The sequence below is a fragment of the Podarcis cretensis genome (genome assembly GCF_951804945.1).
Source record: "Podarcis cretensis genome assembly, chromosome: 7".
NCBI lineage: Eukaryota > Metazoa > Chordata > Lepidosauria > Squamata > Lacertidae > Podarcis > Podarcis cretensis.
Window position 1 is genome coordinate 39,780,006 of NC_137176.1, and position 25,117 is coordinate 39,805,122.

General features: G+C 40.2%; 1 protein-coding gene and 1 long non-coding RNA gene across 3 annotated transcripts in view; both read right to left on the minus strand.

The window, feature by feature from the left end:
- Window positions 1–25,117, minus strand: part of LOC307219674 — a 586,866-nt gene that overhangs the window by 192,448 nt on the left and 369,301 nt on the right. The window lies entirely within an intron of this gene.
- Window positions 1–25,117, minus strand: part of DOK6 (docking protein 6) — a 181,391-nt gene that overhangs the window by 61,426 nt on the left and 94,848 nt on the right. For both annotated transcript variants that reach the window (XR_013840470.1, XM_079982984.1), the window contains exons 3-4: window positions 23,193–23,307; window positions 6,733–6,852 (exon numbers count right to left, since the gene is read on the minus strand). Coding sequence is in view for 1 of the 2 variants with exons in the window: in XM_079982984.1 (XP_079839110.1) it covers window positions 6,733–6,852; window positions 23,193–23,307 (235 nt within the window). In the remaining variant the exon portion in view is untranslated. The remainder of the gene's footprint in view (window positions 1–6,732; window positions 6,853–23,192; window positions 23,308–25,117) is intronic.

The following is a 25,117-nucleotide window of genomic DNA, read 5'->3' on the forward strand; positions in this document are numbered from 1 at the left end:
TAGAAGCTTTGGAGGAAAGTGGTTAATCAAGAATACTATGTAGAGTTAAACCTTCCCCTATGCTTTTGTCACAACCCAAATTGTCTCCTTACTATTGGCTATTCCATCCCCCCCCCCACTACCGAAACCTTGATCCACAGGTTTTCAACATCACATTTAATTAATCTTCATAGATGGGGTGTGGAAGGTCACATTCTTCCCACTTCTGTGATTTTACCAGTTGCCTCCCAATACTTCCACTTTGGGAGATATTGTCACATCACATAACTCAGATGCACTGTGTGTGACAGCTCCTTTTCAGATGTAACAGTAGGTTATGGTCTTAGAAGCCATGTTTATCAGGTATTCTTGAATTTTCAGTTGACATATTACTTACTCTATGCACATGTGGACCAGCAGAAGCCCAATAATATGTGAATATAGAGATTTTGGCAGTGGATGTGTGAAGGCCTAGGGCTGGGAGGAGAGGGGAAGCAAAAAATAAATAAATAAACTAAAAATCAGAAAAAAGCTTCCCCCTTCTTCCTGAAATTGTAAAATTTTGGATTATCTAATATTTTCTTTTAGAATGATACATTTTTAAGGCAATGTGTTGATGTATTCGACCCCAAAAATTTCAAAAAACTGAGTTAGAAGACTTATGTAAGACTTCATGCTGTATCAGATCAATATGATTCCTGTGCACTGAGAACAAACAAGTACTGAGTTATACACTAATACTACAGCTATCAAATGCAGCAGCAATATATATTTCTGCTTCTAGTGAGCACTGTCATTGCCACAACTGAAGGAAGAAGGATTCAGTCCCTTTTTAGGTTGTGGACTTCCTCTTGCTGTCATAGTAAATGGATCTAGGCCTCAAAAGGCTGAGAGTGGGAGAAAGAACACAGCAGCAGAATTTTGTTGCCACCCAATTCACAATTTTGGAAATCTGTTCAACCCAAGATTTGAAGGCAGAAATGTAAAAGATAATAGCACTGCTACTGTATTTGACTGAATTAAAAAACAAGCATCACACTTAGAGCTTGAAAAGCTTGCTGCTCCTGGGTGATGTGGTGTTAGTGCTTCAGAATGCAGAGGCATATTTTGCTAAGAATGTAGGGTTTAAACAAGTGACTTCATTGCTGGAAGACCCACGTGGATTCCGTTTCTCAATCTTGGTTACAGGCTTGATCTAGTAGTGCTGTGATCCAGCATCACAGCAACTCTGCATAGCTGTCCATCACTCACCACTGTCATTTTCTTCCAGATGGACTCTTCCACCAACAACTGTCTTATCCTTGACAACACTTGTGTCTTTAGATGGACCTCCATTACTGATTTCAGCTCATCTAATACTAGTCTTTTCTGTAATCCTAGCGCATATATTATCTCTGACTCCCACATGCAAACCACTAAGCATTAGCTTGTGTCTTGATCTCTGGATACTGAAGTCATATATGACCTAGCATTTAACAGGATTATCCTAAAAAAAGTAAGGTTTTAATAACTTAAAATTCAATGTAGGATCTAATCTTGTACAGAATCAGCAAAACCAGTGCTAGGGATTACAAAGGAGTTGCAACTCACTGCATATCACTCCAAAATGATATGCAATTTTCGACAGGTGATAGAAAAACAAGCCTGAAATAAACCAGAGAAAAACTGAGAAAAGTTTTTTTGAAAAATTTATGTGGCCAAAGAATTCTTATGTATATGTCAAAGATTAAAGCTCCCATATGGCTATAAGTAAATTTGTTAGTCTCAATATTATTTTCTGTCTCAGTCCATTTAATTTTTGTCCCAGTGATACCTCCTAAGCTGATTCACTCAATGTCATGGCTATCCATCCTCTCCTCTGAGGCTATAGTTCTCATTAATCACACTAATGGGTGTCAGTCTTGCAACAAGTACTTTAAAACTAAATCCCAAGTATGAAAGGCTATGTCTTCACTGCAGAAGACTCTGATTTCATATGCTATTTCTGATTTTCACAGTTTTCAGCACATTTGTTTACTGATTATTCAGGTCTTCCATCTGTAACCAGATTTATAGTGTTGAGTGGGGGGCACTCCACTAAGGACCACCACTGTTGAATAGCTTGGGGGGCAGCTTGGTATGGTGGTCTTGCAGCCTCATATGTGCCACCTTCTGAATGCTGAGCAGCGGGGGTGGCTGGCACCTGTCAATCAATCCACATATGGTTTCCCTTTATGGGAATATGTTTTATGCCTCCCTTCAGTTTGGGTGATGGAGCTGCTTTGAGACGGTTTGGTGCTTAGCAGCAAGCATGAGATTTTCTGCCTGCTAGCATAGGTTATACCAGCTTACACTTCTGTTTGTATTGGCACAAGTCTTCCTTGTTATATTTCAATAAATATAACCAATCCGTGTATCAAGTCTTCATTCTGGGTGTGGGGCAAAAAATACAGTCAAAACCTAAAAGTTGAACAGAAAGGAAGAAAACCCATAGCTTCCTTTAATTATTCGAGCATGTTATTGGAAAAGGGCATTCAGGCAACATGATATACTCAAAATGTCAAGAGACATTTGTCTGCTCTGCATTGGAGGTCAGTGTCTAAGGTGAGGTGTCATGGATTAAGAAGAAATGTTCATGATTAAATTGAACATCAGCTGCAAGGCAAAGAAACAGAAGCAACAGCGATTACTCAGGACTTGAGACAAAAAGTTATGCATTGGTACACTACAGGAATAGAACCAAGTGGCTAAAAAGTTAACAGAAAATAATCATCCATAAATGATGCAAGGCACTGAAAAGATTCTACAGAAAATTGTTCCATTCCCTGGGTTTTTCAGAAAAGCTAATGGACATATATACACAAAACATTATTGGATCTTGCTAACAAATGTGTTTCCAGTTGTAGAAAGAGAGTGACACAAATTTAGAACAAAGTTGTTGAGACAGAATTTGTTTAGAAAAATGAAATCACCCTGGTACAGACAGAGGGAGAGGGAGACAGATAATGAGATCCTATGTTTGGTTTGGACTATTTAGCAATTGCTTTGGAGTAGAATGTTCTCTATAAACCAATTCAGATATATAATCGCTAAGTTAAATAGATAAACAAATACTGGCTTCCTGGGAAGAACCCAGGAAGATAAACAGGCCAAATATGATTGATCAGAGATACATCCTAAACAATAAATAAATAAAATACACCTGACAGCTCATGGATGGAAAATAACAGCTCCATCTCAAAGCATTCTTGTAAGGACCATTCTGAAGGTTACTGGTGTTTACTCCTCTGCTACCTGTTTACATGCTGGAACATTATATTACTTGCAATAATGGCTGGTTAGCAGATCTAGTCAGATGTACTGAAACTGAAGCTCAATCCTAGTAGGACAGAAACCCATGGGTTAGTCATTCCTAAGTTTGGAAAATAAGCAGGATGCCTGTTCTTGACAGGGCTGCACTGCAGCTTCGGACTACTCTTAGAGCCATCACTATTACTGGAGGCAGAAGTGTCCCCAGTTGTTAAGAGTGATTTCTTACAGCTTTGGCTGGTACACCAGCTATGCTCATTCCTGGACAGGGATAGTTTGGCCACAGTGGTGCATGCCTTGGCATCTGCTAGTTTGGACTATTGCAGTTCTCTCTATGTGGGACTACCCTTTAGGTTGGTTTAGAAATTTCAGCTAATTGCAGGTTACTCTAAGGACCATTTGTCCCTTACATACCAGTCCTATCACTGAGCTTATCTAGAAAAGCCCTGATTGTCCCAGTGTTTAGTTTCTGCACAAACTAAGGCCTTAAGTGCAATGGCAGCAGTACTTTAGAACACTGTTCCTATTTAAATGCTTACAATTTTGATATTTCATCCTGTACTGAAAATATTTTTTAATTTTTTTTGCCAAGCCTTTTCAGACAATTAACTTGATTCTGTGTTGGTCATTTGTTCTATGTTTTATAATTTTATAATGTTTATTGCACATCATCATGACATCTTTTAACAAAGCAGTTTAGAAATATTTTTATAAATAAAAAACAAAAATAGTGTATCTCAAATATGCTTTTAAGTGTACACATGGAACTGTTCTGTAGGGACTGTAGCCCAGTTCAGATGACCACCTAAACCATGGAATAGGCCATAATGAATGAACAATGCAAAGCCTAAATGAAGCATTTTGATTATGCAGAAAACTTGGCAATCATCATTTAAATAATAAAAGAAAAACACAAACTCATTCTTTAAATCCCATATCCGTGTATACCATTTCACCTCAATAAAGCAAAACAACTGTAAACCGAAAGGATTTCAGATTCTAATCATATCATTTTGCATAAATCATCCCAGATGGAAAGCTGGATACAAAGCACAGCTAACCATCCATTAGTTGCTGCATTACAGATCTTTGATGTGCAAATAGAATGAAAAGGCAGATGAACAGAAGTGGAAGAAAACAAACACAATCGGGGGCGGGGGGGGGACACAACGACTCAGCGCTGTTAGTAGAGATACAGAAGGAAATGTTGTGGCTATGTTCTTAGAGTGAGGCCAAAATATTTGTGTAAGAACAATGAAAGGCATAATTCAAGGTTCAGCTTAGGTCCTGGCTTTATATTATTTGCCACCTCTTCCCAAGTTGCCCTCATCACATTTCAACTGCTCCATTAGTTTCATTTTCCAACAACTGTGAAGGTTTGTGCTACATGAACACCTGTCTAAATTAAATTAATTAAACATAGTGGCTGTTGCTGTTGTTATTTATCAGATTTCTTTCCTGCCCTTCACCATACGGCAACAATATAAAAATGCAATATTAATACCAGTTAAAACAATTTACAACCAGAATATTTACAACCCTGAAAAATACAGGGTGGAATTCAATGTTAAGAACAATCTCTTCTTTATGGGTTTCACAACAAAGGACATGTACGTAATTCATTGGAAATTTCTACACAAGCTTCCACCCATTTAAATAGGATTTGTACAGGTGAATACATTGAAATTGATAAACCCAAATTTATATTCCTATTATAGAGATGCTATTTCTCCCCATAGCTAATGAATTTATTAATGAACAGTTTACATCATGTCCTCTTGCTACATACAAGCACAATGTCTGATTTGCTTTCTAGAGTTAGGGTGACAGATTTAGCTCTGTTAATTTAAATGTAAATTTCTACGCTGGGGGATATTTATCAAAATTGCAATGTCTGAGGGAATGTACCTAATGATTCATCACAGAATATTACTGAAACATCAATTTCACTCACTCCTTACATTTTAAATGATGCCACTAATCATACCTCTTTGGTTCCTTATGGGTGTGCCTTGCACAGAGACCTTGTGTCTGCTGGCCTAATCATGTTTGTTTCGTCCCATTTATTTACCACAGGACAATAAGCATGCTAATTGTGTTCATTTCTACTAGTAGTCAACTGTCAATGTAGTAAAATGGTGCAATGAAGCATCAATCCTGGCTTTCCATTCAGTTCAGACCACTTATGTGACCAGCAGCTCCATCAGTGCTTACCTGCTACTGTGATAGTCATAGCTCATGGACATCCCTTCTTGGACACACTTACTTTCCATAGTTTGCAAAGAGCAAAGTTCAGGCCCAGTACTTCAGTTCCAGCGACTACACCTCAAACATTACTGTAAAAATTCTGCTAGCATTTCTGAAATACATGGTACCTCCTGCACATTAATGCAGGAAGGGTTTTCTTCTTAACACTATATAATGACCGTCGTCTATTTTGGTGGTATCTATGCAGAATATGCCTCCTTGTGAGATACGGTGGTCCCTGCCTGCTTGATAGAAACAGTGGTAAGACCACTCCTTAAGAAGCCTTCCCTGGATTTGGAAAATCTAAGTAATTACCAGCTACTTGCCAATGTTCCCTTCTTGGGTAAGGTTCTTGAACGGGGGGTCATGGACCAGATCCAGGCACTCTTGAATGAAACTGATTTTCTGGATCCTTTTCAATCAGGGTTTAGGCACAGTTTTGGCACAGAAACTGCTTTGGCTAACCTGTATGCTGATTTCTGCCAGGAGTGAGACTGGGGAAATATGTCCCTTTTAATTCTACTTGACCTCTCAGCAGCTTTTGATACCAATGACCATGGTATCCTGGATGACTTTCTGAGTTGGGGGTTGGCTACACTCCCTCTGAAAGAGTGGGTACATCACTTGGAAGCACTCTTGGATCCTTTGCTGTCACTTGAGGCCTCTCTAGTGCCTTCCATGAACTTCAGCTGGCGTCCCAGCTGCACTCCTATATGGACAGGGATAGCCTAACTTCTGTTGTCTATGCATTATATGTGGGGCTGCCTCTGAAGATGGTTTGTGTTTGTGGGCTGGGAGGTTACTGGTTTGTTTTCATTTTTTTATTAAGTTTTTTATTTTCTCATCTTGTATTTTTATGTTGTGAACTGCCCTGTGATCCCTGGATAAAGGGTGATATACAAACTTAAATAATGCTAATAATCTTCTAAAAATTTTTTTTAGTGTAAGCTGTAAGCTAATGATATCCCACATCACCTTTTTTGTCAGTCATAAATACTACAAATCCTATACTGCAGTGCAATTTTCATGTGCAACAAATAGGCACAAAATTTACTGGGTTGTTTTTTTAAAAAAATTATTTGGGCTTTGAACATCATACCAAGATTTTGTCAGAGATAAAAGAACCAAGCCGAGGTACCACAAATGAATTACTACGAGTTGAGGCAAGAATGTTTAGAGTAGCCTAGATAAATGAGGCCAGATGACCTAAACACCTACCATTTTGTTCTCTCTGTACTCCAGCAGCAAGTAGATCAGGTTCACCAAGGCTTATATCATTAAGCCTGGTTCCTAGACATTCTATACAAAGATGTTTGCACCATTCTTCTGCCTCAAGCTCTGAAAGAAAAAGAACAACAAATAAACTACCAGGAGTTACCATGAAGCATCTGCAGTATTTGATTTAATTTAAAAGAAGGTACATAATGACAGCAGCACTTGATTTACGGGGTAGTAATGGAACAACTTCCAGTTTAAAGAAAGTAAACAAACACACACACTAATCTTGATTTATGATTGCTTTTGTTAAAAATATCAAATGCATTTTAAATTGATTAATAGTGAGTGGAAATTAATTGCAGCCTGCTCACTGTACTGGAAACCTGATCACTTGGGACATTAAGGCACATCATCTTTTGGTCTGTGAAGATGAATTCACATTATCCATTTTTGTTAGCCCAGATGACTTTTGCAGCAGAAATATGGAGCCTTCATAGGATATTATTAATTGCCACCGTGATATGTACAATCTGTTTGTTGCATGGGTGACATAACAGTTAATGGGAGAAGAAGAGAGAAGGATAGTACTAAACTCCAAGGTTTGATGGTTTGTTTTGATGAGAAACGTGAGAGGTTTCCTTAATGCTGAAAATCCCAAAAATGGCTCAAGGGAGCAATCCCATATATGGGAGGCAAGTGTTAAGTTAAGCTGGCGTTGTATGCTAGGTCATAGCACCAGTTCTGTTGTGTGCCCTTATAAGCCCTTGCCCTCCATGGCCAGCTGCTACCATGCACACTGGCTCCCTGCAGCCAGGCAGGCAGGTTCTGGAAAGGCTGGGCAGCGGCCCTAACTGATTTCTAGGGCCTCTCTCTCTTCCCCATGCTCCCTCTGTATTAAATGGGCTGCTCCCCACTTTACATGATTTCACTTATGCACGTGGGAGCCTGGAAGTAGGGAGGTGTCTACATATTTCTATATTTCTATATCTCTGTATCTCTGTCTATATCTATACCTATATCTATATCAAATCATACTTCATTTGTTATATTATAATGTTAATAGATGGATGTGCTTTTTGCCACTAGTCATCCAAAGCATCTTGCTTAGACTATGTTATGTATATGTGAATGCAAGAGCTGCCATTTGGCCCATAACCAACTTTCTGACCTGCTTACACCTGATTTTCCTCTCTTTTTTCCCATTTTAAAGCCATGGTGCTTATGTCCAGTCAATATAGTATATAGATGCAATAATCCTCTGGTCCTGATTATTAAAGTAAATCACTTGGTTTTGACCTTGTCTTCAACTGTTTACTTATAAACAATTTCATTAAGTACCCTTTACTATTTATTTACTGTTTAAAAGCAAAAGCCTCCACCATCACAATGGGATATTGCAGGGACAGGAAACCTGTGGCCCTCCAGAGGATGTCAGATTCCAACTTCCATAATCCCTGGTCATTGGACATGGCTGGGACTGATGTGAGTTCAACAACATCTAGAGGCCCAAAGGTTGTCTGTCCATCCTTGTTCTAGAGGTATATGAGGAAGGCTGCCACGTGTCCTCACATACTGAGTTGGTAGTGGTAGGTCATTCTGGACCTTGACCAGTCTCTGGCTCCCAAGAGAATATAGAATCTTTTATAGTTATATATAGTTTCTCTGACTACATGTTTCATAGATGCTTTGTATCCCTAAAAAAAATGTTGTTGTACCTGATGTTTTGCAAGAGGGCGGTAGAGAAATACTTTTATAAATAGAAAAAAAATGTGCATCCTGAAGTCTAGCAAAAGGAGCTGAGACCGATTACGATAATTGCTTCTAGGTGACAGAAGTTAATCAAATGTGGCTTGGATCTAAATTTTGAAAACTACCTCCCCCCCTCACAATAAATTTGTAACCTTTGCGAGCACCAAACAACCATTCCTTTCTTGATGCAGACAGAATTTTGAGCAGAAGCTTTTGTCTCTTGAGAGGATGTCCAGACAGCTGTTGTTATCTGACCTGATTAAGACATTTCTGATGGGGATAAAGAATACACCCTCATCTGGGAAAACAAGCTATCAGTGAGTATCTTCTCATCCCGTGGAATGCCAAAATCTACTAATCTCTTTTGACAGGAGGGACTGGATCAAGATTTAAAGTACACAAGTATGAACTAGACAGAGAAAAGGATGGTATCAAAAACAATCAACATATGGCGTATCTATAAAACAAGGCAGGATCAATGGAAAAAAGGGGGGGATTCATGCCCACTCTCAAGCCTATTCAGTAAGATCAACCCCAGGCAGCCCCCATCTCAGTTTCTGTTCTGCTGTGTCTCAGGCCCAGACTGGATACAGTCTGCTGTACAGGCCTCAGTACATTGTCTTCAACCACTCTGAAACTAAACTTACAGTCTGAAATATCAGGTGCTGGCCAAAAACCCAAGCAGGATCAGTCAAACAGAAGCAACTGATCCCAAAGTTGATTTGCAATTATCTCTTTCAGACAATCTATTTGGCCTGGCCACTTAATTCCATCAAGCAAAGGCAGGAAGAATTAAAGCAGGGGGTGAGGTGTGAGAGTAGCTGATTCAACTTTTGAAACATTAATGTAATTGGTGATGCACTAGCTACCAACTGCATATTGTGTTTTTAAGGTATGTTTAATCTAGCTAATTCATGGCAAAAGGACATTGCCTCCCTATAGCGGAATTTGCCCTGTGAATTTCCCCATCACATAAGACAGGTAAGTGGGATTGTGTTTCTCGGGTGGAGGTGGAGAGTTGTCAACAATGGACAGCTATTTTATTTTATTGTTTATTTAACAAAATGACTGTAAATAGACCCACTAAGCAGCTTACAAAAATAAAGCAAACGTTGTTTACTGGGAAATCTCTATTTATAAATATTCATTATCAGTGTTGATGAAGCCCCTCCATCTGTGATTCCCATCCAGGGGCATAGAAAGAGGGGTGCGGTCCGCCCCAGGTGTCATCCCTAAGCGGGTGACAAAATGGCACACTGCATACTGTGGGGGCCCTGTATGCAGATCGCCCTGCCCCTACCACTCTGGGTGCCAGAGCAGCTAGCTATGCCCCTGTTCCCATCTGGGGCATTTCTTCTCCAATTGCTCCCCTTAAAAAAGGCATGTGATTTGCTCTCATAGAATGTAAGATACGATACCCTGAAAAAATAAGACTTTGTGTTCAAACTCCAGTATCTCAGTGGAAGGGGCTGCTTGTTTATTCTTTACCACTGCAATATTATCCAGGACACTTAGCCATTTATACTGGACTTGGAGCGAGGCTGCTTGTCCTTTGCTTTGCCTGTTGCTATAAAATCAAAGTTGCCAGCTCAGCAAGCTTTTTCATTTTTAAAAGATGTGACAGATGCCACTGGGGTTTGACGTAGTTCAGATTACTGTATCCTTCATAGATAAGAAGCTTTGTTGCCTGGATTAAACTGCAGTAAGCAAGGGAGAAAATTGTTTCTCTTTAGATTTAGAACAATGAAATTACAGCCAACAGTTCTAAGTTACAACTGGAGGAAGGATCATTTTTAATAATTTAGCCGGTGGTATGAAACAACTTCGCATTATTATTTTTTTGCACTGATTGCTGTGTCTGTGAATAATTTTGGTTAATACTGAATAATATCTAAACAATACTGTAGAAGATATTAAAAATGTTGATTAGCACAAAAAATACATTCATTCTTATGAAATAGTCTAAAACTTCATTAGGTAAACAGAACATGTGTTTTTGTGCTTTTTTCCATTCATCCATGTATATATTTATACAGGAAGATTTGCTTCTGGATTTTCTTTCATTAATGGAGAAGCACTAAATTTGCCATAAAATTTCAACTCTACTGTAGCAAAGGTTATGTGTTCTTTCCGCCTGTTTACTGAACAGATGATAACATTTTTGTTTCCTTTTCTAATAATCGATAGTTTCATATTCATAACATTAAAATATTACGAATAAGGTACTTTCTCACAAAGAGCCTAATCCGCTCCTTAGAGGCCATCTCCTCCCTTGCCAGCCTGCCAGATCCTTCTGATCAGGAGCTTTGTTTGACTTCTTCCAAATTCTGATATGCTTTTGTTGTGCTGCACAGATGAGCTTCTTGTAGCCTGTTTTTGTGTCTACTGTGGCTGCTTTTATATCGTTGATCTGTTTTTTTTTGTTTTATTCTGGATTATGTCATTGTGATTGTAGTAAGCCATTCTTATTAATGTGAATGCATTAGAAGACCAGGATAGAAATCTCTGAATGATAATCAACCATCTATTACAATCACCGATTCCACCATTGTAAGAATTTGATCATTTAGTGTGGCAGTGCCTACACATTAGTGAAATCAAGCAGGTGCCTTCACTGTACTCTTTTCAGCACCTGCTTGAAACATTACTGTTTAGACAAGCCTACCCAGATGCTTCGAAAGCTGATGCAATTTTAATCTGTTATTGTGTTTTAACTTTGGTATGTCTTAAAGTAGGGTTGCAATTTTTCTTGATTTTACGGTTTTGTTTTTTGTAAACCACTTTCAGGTTTTTTGTTTGTTTGTTTTTACAATCAAGAGGTGTAGAAAGCCTATGATATAAATAAATAAACACTCTATGGACAAGATAGTCCTAAATCATGAATGCCTCTTTTTCTGAAACAACTGATTTATTGCAGTATTTATATTGCACTCAATTAACCAAATATGTGGCTTTCAAAGTGGGCCATGAACTGCAAGCAACTCAAACATGTAGAGTTGTGTCGCTGTGTGAAGATCCCAAATAGAAAGAGTGGCCCAGCAAAGAATTAAGAGCAGGTGCCAGTCCTTGGGGCAGCACCGATGCCACAATAGCCAGTGTCCCCCAATTCTCCCACCTGGGATTTCACAGGCATTCTCATTTCATAGATCATAGAATTGTAGCGTTGGAAGGGACCATTAGGGTCATCTAGTCCAACCCCCTGAAATGCAGGAATCTTTTGCTCAAAGTGGGGTTTGAACTCACGAATCTGAGATTAAGAGTCGCATGCTCTACTGACTGGGCTATCCCTTCAGTCAGTCTACTGATTGAACTACTCCTTTCATAGGGCCTGGTGAGCTCTTGGGAGGGGGTGGAATGTCAGATCCTTTAACAGCACTGATCAGCTCCACTATTGATTTCTCTTACACACTTCAGTGGTACCTTGGTTTAAGAACAGTTTATGAACAACTTGGATTAAGAACGCTGCAAACCCAGAAGTAGGTGTTTTGGTTTGTAAACTTTGCCTCAGAATAAGAACATGTTTTGCTTCCTGTTGCGTGTGTTCCATTTGTAAATTGAGTCCCCTGCTGCTATGGGAAAGCATGCCTTGATTTAAGAACGCTTTGGTCTAAGAACGGACTCCCAGAATGGATTAAGTTCGTAAACCAAGGTATCACTGTACATGGACCAGATTTCCCAGCCCTCCCTTGGTTTTAAAGTCTTCCTCTAAGGCATTAAGTGGCCACTGGTTTTCAGAGCTGGAAAGGAATTTTCCTCTCAGCACCCATTGACCATTGATAGAGGGGTTTTTGCCTTTTCTTAGTGGATAGCACATGACTGTTAGGCACTTTGCACACAGCTTTTGCCACGTCTCATGTGGGGAGGCCCACACAAGGGGTCTTGAGAAGGCGCACCAGTTCCCAGTCCTGGTGGGCTGGGCCTGGCACCACCCATCTCAGGTTACCAGTAAGTCTCCAACCCCATGGCATGTGCCACACTGGGTCCTTCTACACTGGTCAACTCCCAGGACAGTCCCCAGCAGGTGTGCTGGGATAGTGTATTGGGCTTGAGATCGGAAGTCTTGGGGGCTAATGGAGCCTTTCCAAATGTCATGTCACCCCCTTGCCTCACTGTAGTCAATAACACTTGTTATTTCCACCCACACCAATGTCCTAAGTGTTATTCACCCTCTACTCGGCTTGTGGGGAAAAGCATCCAAAATGTGGCCTGCCATGCAACTCTCAATATTCCTATACTGGCCAGAGCCAATTGTCCCTGAGATGGAGTAAAAAGCCTCAGCAGAACCTTTAAAATACACTTCCAGTGACAGGCGCACCTGTAGAAGCTACAGTCATAAAATGGTGGGCCCATTCCTGTGAAAGAAAGCCTCCACAGGCTTCTGTAAGTTCGTGAAATTATAAAATGAGTGTGGGGCAGGAAAGAGTATGTGATTTTGATATTTTTTGGGGGGGAAGGGGGTCCATAAAAATTGCTTGACTTTCTCATTGGGAGGGCTGTGCCTAACAGCCCTAGTAAAATAGCATCTACTGCGGATGTCAGTCATCCACAAACCATGAATTATTGTTTAGCCCCACTGGTTTAAAGTCATAATGCTGGGATAAAAATTTGCCTGCAAATTAATATTTCACCAGTGGTGGAACTGGGTACTCTATTCATTTCCTTGGAATGTAGGTTAGCTCTTTAGGGGGATTTGTGAAAGTATGAGCCATATTGCAGAGTCACATGACTTGTGCAACTCCAAGCATCCTGAGAGAATAATGCACATTTAGAGACAGCACACAAAAATGACATAAATTTATATATGGAATTTAGGCTATTGACAGATGATATATGAGCAGCTGGGCCTCAAGAGATTTCAATGAATAACATGGTAATTTACTGCACCTAACCTGAAATACCAGGTCTATTTTTCATTTTCTGTTTTCTGTCACTGTTTGGTCTCACTTGCATTTGGCAATTTATGTTGTATTTGCAGTACATGCAGCTGTAAATAGATTAATCACTTTATGAATTTTCTGAAATGCTGCATCTCTGACTAGCTGAAAGTCTGCTAAAATGACTGCTATATTTAATACTGGCACGCAACACAATTGCTCCCTCTAATATCAAACTCAGGTGCTGCGTGCCAATAGTTATATAGCAAAAACCAGATAACTGCAAAACAAGAGTGAGATATCGGCATTGCAAACCAAGGTTTGCAAAAGTACATTTTTAGGATTCCCCTCAAAAAAGCACCTACTGTGCCAAAAAAGGGGGGGGGGGAGAACAAAAGAAGCCCAGTGACGACCAACCATGTTAAATGGCCAGATAGAAAATTCTTAGAATGTGTGTGTGTCTGTTTAAAATGGTGCTTTCCATATTCAGCTTTTACACTAAAAAATAATATAATTTTTCTGCCTGACTATTGACCGACTGATTAATCAATAAAACGCTACAACCTCAGTTTACACCAAGGGCTTTCAAAGAAGATTTTAGTGCTACAGAGCAGTATAGTGGTCTCGGGGCCTTAAACTAGAATGGGGCAAGCTTCCTTAGCTGATTGTAATTAGGATGGAGGGGGCACAAAGCTGAGAGAAGACTGGCTTGCCCAGAGCCAGAAAGTAGTTCATAGTGATCTGGGATTTGAAGTGGCAGCTTCTGTAGCTGAGCTCAGGCTGTTACCCCTGATGCTACGCTAGCTGGCAGCTACTGTAAGTCTGGTTCTAGCATCCTAGAATAGTTCTGAAAATGACAAGTATGTGTGCACCTTGAGCAATCTGTGGCACTATGAGTCACAGTGCTGGACTTCCAACTAAAAACCAGATTGCGTTTATAATACATCTGCTGCAAAAGTCAAGGCTTGGTTCTTTCAGTTGCTGTGCTTTAATAGCAACCCACAAGTGCCAGTGCTGTAAAGTCAGCGGTGGTTGGGGTTGCTCCATCAAGGCTTATATGCAGGGCGTGATCTAGGGTGTGTCAGGGGATATATTTTAAGAGTTCCATTAAATGTGATGTTTATCAGTCCTGGAACTGAGGATGAGTTATAGGAGAATAGGAAATGAAATGTAGCAAGACATGTCCACACTTGCTATAACCACTTTAGCTGCCATAGATCAAATGACCACAGCAGTTAAGTCCAACCCACACGATCAAGCTGCCCACCTCTATATTTCTTGCACAGATGCATGGAGGATTGTAGTGTGTATGGACTGATAGCATTAAATAGTTTAATTTGAGAGAGGTCCAGATTATTGTACTTGAAATACAAAAATTATTTCCCCCATCCAGCTTACCAAAAGATCTCATGCAAAGCTAACTTACGAAAAGGCTTTTTTAACTATACATCATAATCACAGACAACCACAGAAGCACACCTTTATACCACCTTAAAGAATTTCTCTCTGGACTCAGTGTTTTACCCTGAGATAGTCTGGGTGGATTAGGTTCACTTTGCCCAACTTTCCAAACTGATTAACTGAATGAAGAAATATTGAGACATTAAAGCAAATGATGGTGCTTTCACAGAGTAACTGAAATATAAATAGACCAAGCTGAGGTGGGTGGGTGTACTCAGTACTCAATTTAGTTCACACACACACACACACACACACACACAGAGAGAGAGAGAGAGAGAGAGAGAGAGAGAGAGAGAGAGAGAGAGAGTCTAAAATTAAGTACTTTCTTTGGGGCCTACCTGAAGGCTTGTTATATAAAGACATAACATGTATGGGGAAATAGAAATAAAGAGAAGTCTAAAATATCATGAAACAGTGAAAAAAAGTGAGTTTGGGAAAGCTGCAGAAAAGAAATGGACAGATTGTTTTTCACAGCATTTTCAAAATTTAGACAACAGAGTTTAGCTCCCCCCCCCCTCATATGTTAAGATTGAGGGTCCCAGTCAACTAGATTGACAATTCAATGATTCTGTTAACAAACGTTTGGCAAACACAGTAAAATGTCAATAGTTTGCACTTTTATAAAGGTCAATAATGAAATCTGAGCAATTGCAAAGCTGAAAGTACCACACATCAGAGATATAACTGAGTCAAATATTCCAAAATATTCCAAAACCCACAGTTGGAGAATACATTCTTTAGGACCAACCAAAATGTCACAAAATAGCAACAAGCTTTTGTGTTCTCCAAAACCCAGCTCTCAGGCAAGCTGCTACACAAAGCATGAGATAACAAGGACAAAGGAAAACAAATATGCATAAGCCTTGGCTCTTTTAAAATGATGAGAACCATAGTGACATTCCCTCACCCAACCAAACTAATCCATTTGGAACCATCAATATCCAGCTGCCTAATTAAAAGGGGACACTAATTAATGAACTAGCATGAACTAAAAGCAAGAAAATGTTTACAGTTACCAGATGTAAAGTATATATTGCACATAGGGAAGGTCAGCCATCCTCATGGTAGCTTTGGATCAGGGAAGGCATGCTTTGTGCACATCAGGCCTCCCATATGTACAAGAAGTTGCAGCAGCAGAGCTATGAGATATGAGGAATTTTTTAATGAGAGGTAGAGAATCTGTGGCTCTCCAGATGTTATTGGACTCAAATTGCCACCAGTCCCAGATAGTATGACTAAGAGTCAAGAGATAATGGACATTGCAACCAAGGAAGATTGGGGGTTGGGGACGTGCAGGTTCTCCATCAACTGGAATGCAGTTTGTCATCTGCTATGCTGAACTACTCAAGACTGAGCTGTCCCACTGTGTTTATCCTACCAAATGATAAGAATAAGATATCAACTGCCAACATGTTATAGAAGGTCACCTGTAGAGGCCTTGTGTAACACCAAGTTGCACCTTGAACATATAATTGCTGAAAATAGTAAACACACACACACACACATATATACAATGGTACCTTGGTTCTCAAACTTAATCCGTTCTGGGAATCCGTTTGACTCCCGAAACAGTTCCTTGATTTGCTGCAGGAGCTTCCTACACTCAGCTGGAAGCTGCATAAGCTGCATCGGACGTTCAGCTTCCAAAAAACATGCACAAACTGGAACACTTACTTCTAGGTTTGCAGCGTTCAGGAGCCAATTTGTTCAACAACTAAGCCATTTGGGAACCAAGGTACCACTGTATATCTGAGCATTATATCCTACCTTCCAGTTAGAAAACTCATGAATTTACCCCAATGAGCCATAGCATTTCAAAAATATCACACAATCTTTGCCAAAAGGTATGCCTCATAATTTTAATCAAAAATGAAACTTTGCTGCCTCTTGAGTTAAATTAAGCCTCTGTAGCCACACAACAGGAAGTGCTTGCTTATACAGGCACCATAATCTCTACTCACAATTTCCTAATAGATTAGATTGTGACAATGTTGCCCTTTAATTGAAGCTACAACCAAATGGAAACTTCTTTTCTGTAATAACATTCCCTGTGGCAAGGGGGAAGAGAGATGCCGGCTGGTCCCACCCACATGTTTGCATCACTCAAGAGAAAGCATCTAGCCACAAGGAATTAGCTCATACAAATGCATCTCCCATTAGACCAGGCTATGTTTAAAGGACACCAAAGAAAATACAAAGGATCTCTTCCTTTGCATCAAATCGTAGTGTTTTCATGTCACAGTAAGCATATTTTGGACTGCATTTGTTTCTTTTAAAAGCAAAGATTGTAGAACCCATCTTTGCTGCCATACATTAGACCTAAGGTTTTTCTTATTTTTTTCCTGCTTAACAATTCTGTTTGTGTATAATAATTAAGATCCATTGTTTGCATATGCATTGCTTTTTGGTTAAATGTCGCTCATCTGGACTGCAAACTTCAGGGGTCGCCTAGCTCAGTATATATGCTTGTGTGTATATATAGACAGACATCATTGCTCTATTTCCAGTTATAGATAGGTAGCCGTGTTGGTCTGCCATAGTCAAAACAAAATAAAAAAAATCCTTCCAGTAGCACCTTAAAGACCAACTAAGTTAGTTCTAGGTATGAGCTTTCGTGTGCATTCTTCGTGTGCATTCTTCAGAATTTTATATGTAATGTGTGTATCTGAAGAAGTGTGCATGCACACGAAAGTTCATACCTAGAACTAACTTAGTTGGTCTTTAAGGTGCTACTGGAAGGAATTTTTTTATCATTGCTCTATGTAATCTTCATTCTTTTTGTTCTTTCCTATGCAAAAGTAACTGCTCAACAATTCAAGGCAGGAAGGACAGTGGCTGGCCTAGGGTAATCAATTAACTTTTTAACAGACACAAGAAACAAGCAAATTATGTTTAGGAAATAATAATACTTTTAGTTGGTACAATGTCTCCTCCCGAGATGCAGAAAATATTGTGAAAGATTATGTCATCATCATGGTGCTTTACTTAATTGGCTATGACATAGGTTCTAGGTAAAGGTAAAGGTAAAGGTAAAGGTAAAGGTAAAGGTACCCCTGCCCGTACGGGCCAGTCTTGACAGACTCTGGGGTTGTGCGCCCATCTCACTTAAGAGGCCAGGGGCCAGCGCTGTCCGGAGACACTTCCGGGTCACGTGGCCAGCGTGACATCGCTGCTCTGGCCAGAGCCAGAGCCAGAGCCAGAGCCGCACACGGAAACGCCGTTTACCTTCCCGCTGGTAAGCGGTCCCTATTTATCTACTTGCACCCGGAGGTGCTTTCGAACTGCTAGGTTGGCAGGCGCTGGGACCGAGCAGCGGGAGCGCACCCCGCCGCAGGGATTCGAACCGCCGACCTTTCGATCGGCAAGCCCTAGGCGCTGAGGCTTTAACCCACAGCGCCACCTGCGTCCCACCGACATAGGTTCTAGATTTCTGCAAAATATTCTGATTGGTTTCATAAAGATGTCGAAAGTACCAATGTACACTATATCTGAACACACATGAAAACTGGTCTAGGTCTGATCAACAGCCCCAATAACACACAGTGCACACAGTTCCATCATAACCAGGGCATAAACTGAATGAATGAATCAAAGAATGAAGCAAGTTTTCTATGCCTGCCTTGTAATATCAAGCAGGAAAGCAGAGGACAGGGCTATCTTTCTACTTATTCTTGTAAGCCACTCTGGGAACATTTTTAGCTAAAGTGTGGTTTAAAAGTAAGTACTGTAAGTATGTTCGGAATTCTCACAAGTCCACAAGAACATAAGAGCCCTCTGGATCAGGTCAGTAGCCTAAGTTCAGCATCTTGTTCTCACAGTGGCCAGCCAGTGAAACAATACCCTCTCCTGTTTCCAGCAACTGGTATTCAGAAGCATACTACATCCAACAGTGAAGGTAGAACATAGCTAAAAGGGTTAGTAGTCACTGACATCTTCATCCTCCATGAAAACATGTATGTCCAACATTCACATTACCTTTTGAGTTTTGATAGCTGCTACACAAACACTTCTGTATGTAATGTGCAAAAAATGTGGGTTAAACCACAGAGCCTAGGGCATGCCGATCAGAAGGTCGATGGTTCAAATCTCCCATTGTTCTGTCCCAGCTCCTGCCAACCTAGCAGTTCGAAAGCATGAAGTGCAAGTAGATAAATAGGTACCGCTCCAGCGGAAAGGTAAACGGCATTTCTGTGTGCTGCTCTGGTTCACCAGAAGTGGTGACATGACCCAGAAACTGCACACAGGCTCCCTCAGCTAGTAAAGTGAGATGAGTGTCGCAACCTCAGAGTCGTCCGTGACTGGACCTAATGGTCAGGGGTCCCTTTACCTTTACACAAACACTTTTATATGTAATGTGCAAAAAAAAATGTTCAAATCACATGGGTTTTCCACATTAAAGTCAGCTGTCAAGATACAGATACAGTGGTGCTATGGAACCACTCATGTAATCTAAGCATTAGTCGTTTCATACACTACTGATGGAACATAGAAAGGGAGCCACAGGGAAGGAGGTTTTAGAAGGTCACCCTGTCCAACCTGGAACAACACTAAAAGGATTTAAAATGAAATGGGAGTTGGAAGTCTTGCAATAACATAGTGCCTGGGTAATTTTCTCTTGGGAGTCCATGGACTTAGCTCATCTGTGAACAGGGATACATATCTGTGAAAAATTACTCTATTTGCTCTTGCACTTTGAAATACTGGTTACCACATGGGACCTAGCACAATCTAACCCACTGGGAGCACTTTGACAATACAATTTTTGCTTTTTAGATGGCTTCCTTCCCTAGCCATTTATATCCCTAGGAATTGCTTTGGCTTTGCAAAGCGATCTGTCATCTGCTTCTCTCAGAGTCATCTGCGTTTTCTCAGAGAAAGCAGCAAAGCAGAGAAGCAAGAACTGAAAAGTACACTGCTTCTTATAGCTAAATTACTAGAAAAGCAGCACAAGATCTGTTCAGGAAATGTTTGCTTTCTTTTATTGCAGGATAACAATGGGTATGAAGAAAAATATTTCAAATTGTTTTGAGAACAAAGGCCACAATAAATACGCACTTCCATGCACAAAAAGAGGGGGAAGCCAGCTATATGAAGCAAGTTTCCACTTCCATTATTATTATTTTTAAGAAAACTTTTTAAAACTTTTGAATACAAACTTCAAGGGAATAAAAAACAAGCATTTTGTATCACTCTCCCACAGCTGCATGTTCCAAAGAGTCATCAGCTATGAGGAGGGCTGCTTAGCTCCATTCCTTTAATCTAATAAAAAATTCTTACACTTTGGGGGTCAAGCTCTGTGACAGAGCAGCTTGCTTACCTGTGGACATATTGTTTCATGACACATTGTGCCATTCAAGGGAAGATGTATGAGGAGGCAGTATTTGCCACCCAAATATGCCAAGTTTGACATAAAATTATGACATAAAATTATGATAGTGTTGTGCTTCTAAAACATTGCATATTTATTGTCTGATCAGGCACATGGTGAAGGGAGAAGGTGTGAAACTAACATTTACTGGGACCTGGATGGACCAACAAAAGCTGTTAAGCCACTGGCCAGGAAATTGCTAAGAAAAACTACATTACATTGAAAAACAACAGCAACAAACCAAAAAATCCCCCCAAAGTTCCTTGTCCACAAATCCATTAACAAATAAACAACAACAGCAACACACATTGGGGTAGACAAGAAAGAGATTTACTGATGCAATACATTTCAGATTCTACTAATCCTTCTTGAGGGAAAATCAGAACAACCATTCACAATTCTGATATGGTACCTCTTCTGTTTCTTAGCATAATCATGCTTTGGATCATTAAATCTTTTTCTTGTTTAGGTAAAGGTAAAGGGACCCCTGACCATTAGGTCCAGTCGTGACCGACTCTGGAGTTGCAGTGCTCATCTTGCTTTATTGGCCAAGGCAGCCGGCACACAGCTTCCGGGTCATGTGGCCAGCATGACTAAGCCGCTTCTGGCAAACCAGAGCAGTGCACGGAAATGCCATTTACCTTCCCGCCGGAGTGGTACCTATTTATCTACTTGCACTTTGACATGTTTTCGAACTGCTAGGTTGGCAGGAGCTGGGACCGAGCAATGGGAGCTCACCCCGTCGTGGGGATTCAAACCACCGACCTTCTGATCGGCAAGTCCTAGGCTCTGTGGTTTAACCCACAGCACCACCAGCGTCCCAGACCTTCTTGTTTACCCCATTGTTTTGTTTTGTTTTTCCTTTGCTTCAAGTTGTGTTTTGGTATTTCCATTTTTGTTCTACAGATTCTTAAACTTCAAAAGCAGCATTTTGGCTTTCACAGATATATGATGCTTTTAACTTAAGTACCTAAGAAAGGGCAGAGAGTGACTCCCCTTTCTTTAGCAAATAACAATGCAGCAATTTCACACCAGAATTCCAATCCTGATATCATTTCTTTCTTTTTAATAATAAAACTAAAGGTGTTGTGGATACTTGTGCCCTGATTGTGCCCACATACACTTCCAAATGTGTGTTCAAACAGTGAAAAATCTTGTTTTACCCTAAACCATAAACTATAGAACAAACCTTCTTTACAGCTTGTGGTTAGTCAAGGAGAGATAAACCACAAGCCTCGATTCAAGCAACATGCATTGTGATGAGCCAAACCATGGTTTGTCTTAACCATGGTTTGGCTCATCACAGTGCAACAGCAGAACAACTAGGGAGGAACAAAGTGGCTGCAATCTTTTGACATGTCCACACATTCATGCTCCAAAGTGTGGAGAGCCTTCAATAAGCTTTGGGTGGTGGCCCAGCTGCACTGCTCTCTGGACAGGGATAGCCTAACTTCTGTCATCTATGCTCTGGTAACCTCTAGGTTAGATTACTGCAACACGTTATACATGGGGCTGCCTCTGAAGATGGTATGGAAACTTCAGCTGGTGCAGGTTGCTCCAGGTTGCTCAGCAGGGCAAGATGGTTTGAGTATATTACACAGATCCCCCCTTGACTGAACTGGCTGCCAACTAGTTTCCGGGACCAATACAAAGGGATTTTTTGACCTACAGAGCCTTAAATGGCTCAGGACTGCAACAGTTTTTATAAACATTTTATTAATTTTCAAGAAAAACTTCCAAGAACTCCCTTCCCCAAAACAGAAGACCAATGCATCAAATTTTCCCATAAATCTATACGTGTATTAGGTGAGTGCCAGTCACCAGGATGTTCATTTGGTTATTTTATAAAGGGCTTCCAAATGTCAACAAAATCATCAGTATCTGATACGTCATTCAGGGCATGGACTCCCTTCGTTAGTTTCTCAGGACCACAACACCTCAATATGCATCTCTCCATATGAACCAACCTAGACCCTGTAATCATTATCAGAGGCCATTCTTCATGTGGCACATCTCCAACAGGTTCAGAAGGAAGCAACATGAGAACGGTGGCTTCCTACTTGTGGAATGCTCTCCCCAGAGAAGCTCACCTGGCACCTTCATTGCATATCATTAGCTGCCAGGCAACCACATTCCTCTTTTTCCTATTTCCTCTCTTTAATTAGGCCTTTGGCAAATTAATCAAGCTATGGCATTTTAAACTGCTTGTGTGCAGGGGAGGTATTATTTTTGCTTGTTATGCATGTTTGTATTTCTATATTGTAAACCATCCTGTGATCCTCAGAAGAAGGGTGGTACAGTATAGAAATGTAAATCATCATCATCATCATCCGTGGTTTGGTTTCGCATGACATGCAGCTCAGGCCAGCATTCTGGTTGTGAAGGGGGAGAAATTAATACCAATATTGAATTCACATACAGAGAACATAATTTATTTTTTCCAGAATACTGAATCTTGTAAGACAGGATGACTGGCAAATGGTAATGATTTGTTTCATAAAATGTAGAGAGTACTGTAGATCTATCAAAACTTTGTTCTAAACAGCTAGCCATAAACTATTTGAAGCTGAACTTCTCTGTGTCCTGGAATTTTAGCTGTTCTTTGCTACTCTCTTATAGTGACAGGATTATTACTAACCTAGTAAGTGCCTAAAGCAATACTTGGCAAAACAACAACAACCCCTGATAATTCACGTCAACGCTTGTCTTAATAGCATCCCATTGGCATTGTTTACTCAGCTCTAGAATTTTAGATGAAAGCCTCCAGAGTCTTGTATCCAACTAGGAGCCAAGTCCAGACAGAGAAAAATAAGAAACAAGCACCCAAACTAGTCTTTTTTTAAAAGGGGGAGGGACACATTTATCTCTGTATGCTAAAAAAAGATATTATAGCATATTCTCATTAAGATAAGGCACCCTGTTTAAATGCTGTATCTTAATCCATCTGAAGCATTGTTTCATAAGCAGCTTAATTTACTCAGGCTGAAGATGTGGTAATAATTGCTTACCTGACTCACAGGCAAATGTCTTTGATGTCTCATCATGAAAGATAATAGCCACTGCATGCTTCTTTGTCTCTCGAGGCAGTCTGGTTATGTTTTTGATGTTGTGCAGCTCAGTTACCTTAAAATGAAGAGATATAGAATTTAGTTTGGTTTATAAACAGGAGGAGAAAAACCCCAAATGTTCAATTTTCATCATAGTCCCCACATTTTCTGATGACCAGTGGAATGGACTTTATCAAACAATGTGTGTGTGCACGTGTGTGTGTGTGTGTGTTGGAGCTACAGAATTGTTTCTAGAATAACGATTCTGTCACACATGATTTATTTATTTTTATTATACTTCGAGAATCTTGGAGCGATAGAGCCTATTCATTTTCATCTGCTTTGGCTTTGTGAATTACTTCATAATACAAGCCACTTGTCTGAATTCCTAAATTGGCAAATTTGTTGCAGCAGAAGCAGCAAATAAGTTTCCATCTCAGAAAACTCTACAGCACCAGCAAGAAGAAAGTAGCTCATCCATCATGCCAATTAGCACCACATACTTTTGCATTGATGTGGAGTTCTTTCACTTTAAAGTGAAATGGTAATTCTAGGGATATCCAAGCCTGAACCAGAAAATGCAACTTTGGCATTCATCTGAAATATTCCAAGGGCAAAGATCAGCCAAGAAAACTAGCATAGGTTTTATGGATTTGGTGAAGAAATAAGTTTTCAAAATGTATTAACTACAGAAGCTCTTTTTCTGTTTTTCTTGGTTTACACAAACATTTCACATTAGCATCAAGAAGGGAGGGAACAACACAATGATCAAGGTTTGACTAGTAATTTTAAGACTGGATCAGCTCAGAAAATAGGGTTATGGATATTAAGTATACACTGGGGACTAATTTCTATCTGGCTTGTAGCAAACAAAAAACACCTTGAAGTATGATCTAATTAGTTTTCCAGGCTCTCTAGAGGCTTCCCACAGACTATTCAGTTTTTCCTTAGGAGCCTAATCCCACAAAGACGGGAGCTTTATGAACCCAATAGTACCTTTGCACAAGTTTAGACACATTTAGTTCCAACTTTGTTCTGCTATGTAAAAAACAAAACAAAAAAACATGATTTAGCTTCTAAAGTGTTCTGCCTTGGACAGAAAGTACTGGGGTGCCCAACAGATTCATCCGCTGTAGGTCCTTCCACATGTCACAATACAGCCTGCAGTTAGCTAAACTGCTTCTTGGTCAATATTTCTAAGGTTTGAGCAGTTACCAGACTGCATTTTAAGTGAGCAATATTTATTCTGGAAGCAAGCAACACCTGGAAAGCAGTTTTACTGGATGCATGTACACTTGCTGCTTTGTTTGCTTAAACCTCTTTGTCACGTACTAGGAGCAAACTTAGGCATCGCATATCTTTTGAATTGGGAAATAGAGCTGCGGAAGACTGACCCCAAAGTCTCAGTTTTAAAGCTGTTGTGCATGATGTCGGTTCTGATTAGTCTAGGCTTCTCAAGCATGGAGGTGTACAGCTGCCAGATCTTCAGGTCTGACCTGAAATTTCCAGGTTTGTCTGGCCCCCTCCGGGTGCAGGACTTGAATCTCCCCCTGGGCAAAAGCACATTTAAAAACATTAAAAAGAAGACAACTGTGCTTTGTGTGTAGCTTTGGAGGCCCCTTCCCATCCCTACTATGTGGTGGGAAGGGAATGCAGAGGAAGAAAAGAACTGGACTGGACTTATGAGTATGTATGCATGCCCAGCACAAGGTGTAGGGCTACAGAAGTGTGCCGAACATTTGGAGTGCTGAGAGACAGAAGTGGAGACTGGAGAGTCTAAACAGGAGGAGGTATATCCCTATGACTCCCTAGCAGCCATGGAAGAGCCAGTGGACACCAGCAAGCACTGACAGCAAAGCATAAGAGCATTAATATATTAACACAAA